At 30.1% G+C, this 3,915-nt stretch overlaps 1 protein-coding gene across 3 annotated transcripts in view; it reads left to right on the plus strand.

Annotated features, from left to right (window-relative positions):
* Trim9 (E3 ubiquitin-protein ligase Trim9) overlaps positions 1 to 3,915 on the plus strand; it is a gene marked incomplete at its 5' end in the record, with an annotated part of 58,967 nt that overhangs the window by 22,464 nt on the left and 32,588 nt on the right. For all 3 annotated transcript variants that reach the window (XM_067046950.1, XM_014425852.3, XM_067046951.1), the window contains 1 exon segment: positions 1,122 to 1,355. In XM_067046950.1, the coding sequence (XP_066903051.1) occupies positions 1,122 to 1,355 (234 nt within the window).

Genomic DNA, 3,915 nt, shown 5'->3' on the forward strand with positions numbered 1-3,915 from the left:
ATTTTTCTTTTATAAAAATTATTAGTTGCATTTTCTACTGTTTTTAATTGAAGAAGTCTATACAAAGCTCATCTCTGGTCGAAATATTTATATATTTAATCTTATATTTTAACAGTTATACAATTTATTTTATGTTGTATTTAAGAAAGAATTATTATAAATTTACAAATGTAGATTTTTTTTTTCGTTAATTTTGTTTTGGTTCAGTATAATATACAATAACAAATTGACTTATATAGTATAAATTAAATGATATTATTCTATAAAAATATAATATCATTAAGAAGCGGATAATATATTTTATCTCTCCATATTTCAAAAATGACCAAAGAAGGGATGAAAAAAAATGTCCTCTGCCATGCGTGAGTAATATTAGTTCTTTGTCGCGTAATATTAAATTTTATCTTCAGGGTTAAGTTAAAAGTGTATCAACTCTTTCTTCCATCATTAGTTCTGCAAAAATTTGGTTCTCCTATCTAAGATAGTTTATTATTAATTTCTAATTATTGTAACCTGATTTGGTGGAAGTGGGTAGCTCTATGGTAAGGTACTGTGCTCTTAACTCCAAGGACCGAAAATCAAATACGTCTGGAGCAGATAATTTTCTGTTTCACTGTAGCCGTGAGTCAACCCTGTGGGTTGGGTAGCCCTCTGAGATTCACCCAGCCTCATAAAGTGGGTATAAAAAAACCTGGCGGTCGAGCGTGATTCTGTCTTAATCACACTCTTGCACAACCGTTGGTCTAGTACAGTACCTCTACTAACAGAACTTCCTTATAAAGTACTCAACGTATTATATAGTGCTGAATATAATGTCAAAACAAGCAGATGATATATTTTAAAGATTGGTTACCTTTAGTATGTCTTCTCATATGTCAGATATGATAGAGGTTGAAAAACAAAAAAAAAAATGCTTTGCCATGCTACTTGAGTAATATTAGTGAGTTTTTTTTCGTGAAACCTTTATCTTCAGGATTAAGTCAAAAGTGTAACATCTCCTTCCTCCGAACTCCAAAAATATTTGGTCCAAGTCATTCTTCAAGAAAGTTGTTTCCTATTTAAGTTAGTTTCTTATCCATTTCTAACGATTATACTGTATTTAACGATTTTTTATTTTACAGGAACATTGCGCCGAGTTTGAACAACTGGTCATCCATGAATGCGATCTCCTCATGTCCGCTCTCGAAGCGAGGAAGCAGGAACTGGTGGAGTTCGTGAAACAGCAGAAAGATTCCAAAGTTCGGTCATTGAAAGAGCAAGTCACAGCTTGCACCGCCAAATTACAGCACACAACTGCACTTATGCAATTCTGCATCGAAGCACTCAAAGAGAATGACTCTGCTGCATTCCTACAAGTAAGGACCATTCTCTCTTATTTTATCCATATTTCTTTTTATTAGATCTTTAATTCGTTAATGTGGTCTGTAAATGCTCACTTGATATCCTTCATGTGTAATTTAGTGCTAGTATCTAGTCAATTCAGATGTTTCAATTTTTGAAAATTGTTTCCTCAAACCATCCATAATTATCACGCTTAATCTTGACGATTTATGACTTTTCATTATCCACATAAATTAGTGCTATGACATGAATCCTGTTACAATAGATGCAACCTCGTTGGAATTATAACAGATACTTAACAACGATTATGTTCCTTAGATCCGTCTTAATTGTATAATATCTATTATTTAACCTAACAACGTTTTGCTGTGACTGATGGTTCCACCATGACATGTACTGTTATAGACACAATGGGCTATAAGTACTCTCCGCCCGGTATAGTCCGAGGACATCAGTAGAGATTGTCTTTAGGAGCCTGGGAACTTAGGTAAGATAATGGAACTGCTGAGTTGGAATGTCCTGCGATAGCCTGCGTCGTTTATATAACATCTCCGTTTGTTAAATAATTATACAACAGTGAGTTGTCCATATATCCACAAAGAAGATCAAAATTTAAATTAAAATCATTAATAAAAATGTTTATTAAATTTAATAATTTATTTAAGTATCCCTTTAATAATTTACTTAAGTATCCCTTTAATAATTTGCTTAAGTATCCCTTTTAATAACTCACTTAAATATCCAGAAATAATAAATAAATTAATTGAATTTTTCACTTACATAATTCTTTTTAACGCTTTACTCAATTACATTTATTTAATTTTTATTTTAACATTATATTAAAATATTCAGAATGTATTAAGAGTATTATATATTAAATATAATATTCAACCTTTTTCAATCAGGATCAGTCCTGATGAAGCCTTACAAAATAGTTGGTTAACATTACATATACATATTTTTATTTGATTCCTGATCGGCCTAGTGGGCCTTATATGGTTAATATAACAGTTTTTTTTAACAATTGATTATGTGGGGTGGGGGCAAAAGTCACCTATAAATATTTACAACGTTATAAAAAAATTCTTAAGAGCGAAAAAGAAAAATTATTTACAAAAACGAAGACATTTATACATTTAACAAAACAAATAATTTACTTCTAATGAGGGAAAAAAAGTTAATTTAAGAAAAAGACGAAGGATGTTCTGGAACAGCCTGGGCTTCAGTCTTCGGGATGAGGTTGGATTTCTCAAGTTATAAGTCACTGCTTCTTTATTTGTAGGTAACTGAGAGGGGGGAACTTCATGTACTTTTTTTTATATAATCCTCTATTTTCAATTTCAGATGCAATTAGTTTTTTCTTACAAACCAAGGTGCATGCACAGCGATTCTTAAGACTTTATTTTGAAATGTTCGTAATTTTTTCCTTTTTGTAAATGATGCCGCTCCCCAGACTTCACAGCCGTGGCTTATTTTTAAAATAAGAATAGTTGTTTCTGTTTTTAATTTGGATTTTATATTTACGATGGGATATAGCATTGCTAACTTTGCTTAGGTTTGGGTCAGTTTAATGTTGATATGGTGATTCCAGGTTAAACGGCGATCGAGGTGACAACATTAAATTTTTTTTTTCTATTTTGTACCTTGACCGCCACCTATCTATTTCATATGGCCATTCATCTTCTGCCAAAAAAAAATTAAAATTGTAAGATTTCGATGTATCAACAACACAAATGTACCGCTAAAATCTCACCTCAGAAACGGGAAAATGTATTTAAGATTTAATTTATTGAGTGTAATAAAGTATGCAGACATCAGAAAGAATATTTTTCGGGCTATAATGTATGCTCTATAAATAAATATGTATAATCTATAAATAAAACTATATAAATCTCGGTTTTAATTTTTTTCGATTGGGCGACTCGTATAATTACTATAAAAAAAATTAAGGCTTATTATGTTCAATGTTATCCGTTTTATTACTTACTTGCGAAATGTAATTTAGAGCTTAACCACCAGCAGGAGTGACCCAGATGCTCGGAGTGAAAAGGTTAATGACATACAGTGTATTCTGGGGCTTTCACTTCGATTCGGGCTAATTCAACTGTTAATTAATCAAATTCTGTTACATGAATATAACGAATATATTCTTTTGATGTTATTTAATGTGTAATTTGTAATAACTATTAACTATATTTTTTATTTTGAGAAAATATTATAGTTTAATTTTGGGCTACTGACACTAATATTAGTGTCGTAATCAAATTTAAACTTTTTTTTTAATCATTTTGATACTTAATTTATTTTATAAACGCAATACAAATTCGACAACGTTGTATTTTGAAAAGATTTTTTTTTTTTAAACTTCCTTGAATTTTACAACTCAATGGAAAAATTAAAAGCACAGAAATTAATTAAAACAAATCACTTCTTTAGATGTGGAGGAACATTTAAATAACTAAAAAATATTCTATATCTATACATAACATTGCTATAGAAAATGAAGGTATCAACAGTCTCGAATTCCAGGTTTAAAAAAGAAGAACTAATTTTAAAATTAAAATTATAAGTTAA

Source organism: Halyomorpha halys, unplaced genomic scaffold, assembly GCF_000696795.3.
Source record: "Halyomorpha halys isolate HHAL.00 unplaced genomic scaffold, Hhal_1.1 Scaffold538.1, whole genome shotgun sequence".
NCBI classification, from domain to species: Eukaryota; Metazoa; Arthropoda; class Insecta; order Hemiptera; family Pentatomidae; genus Halyomorpha; species Halyomorpha halys.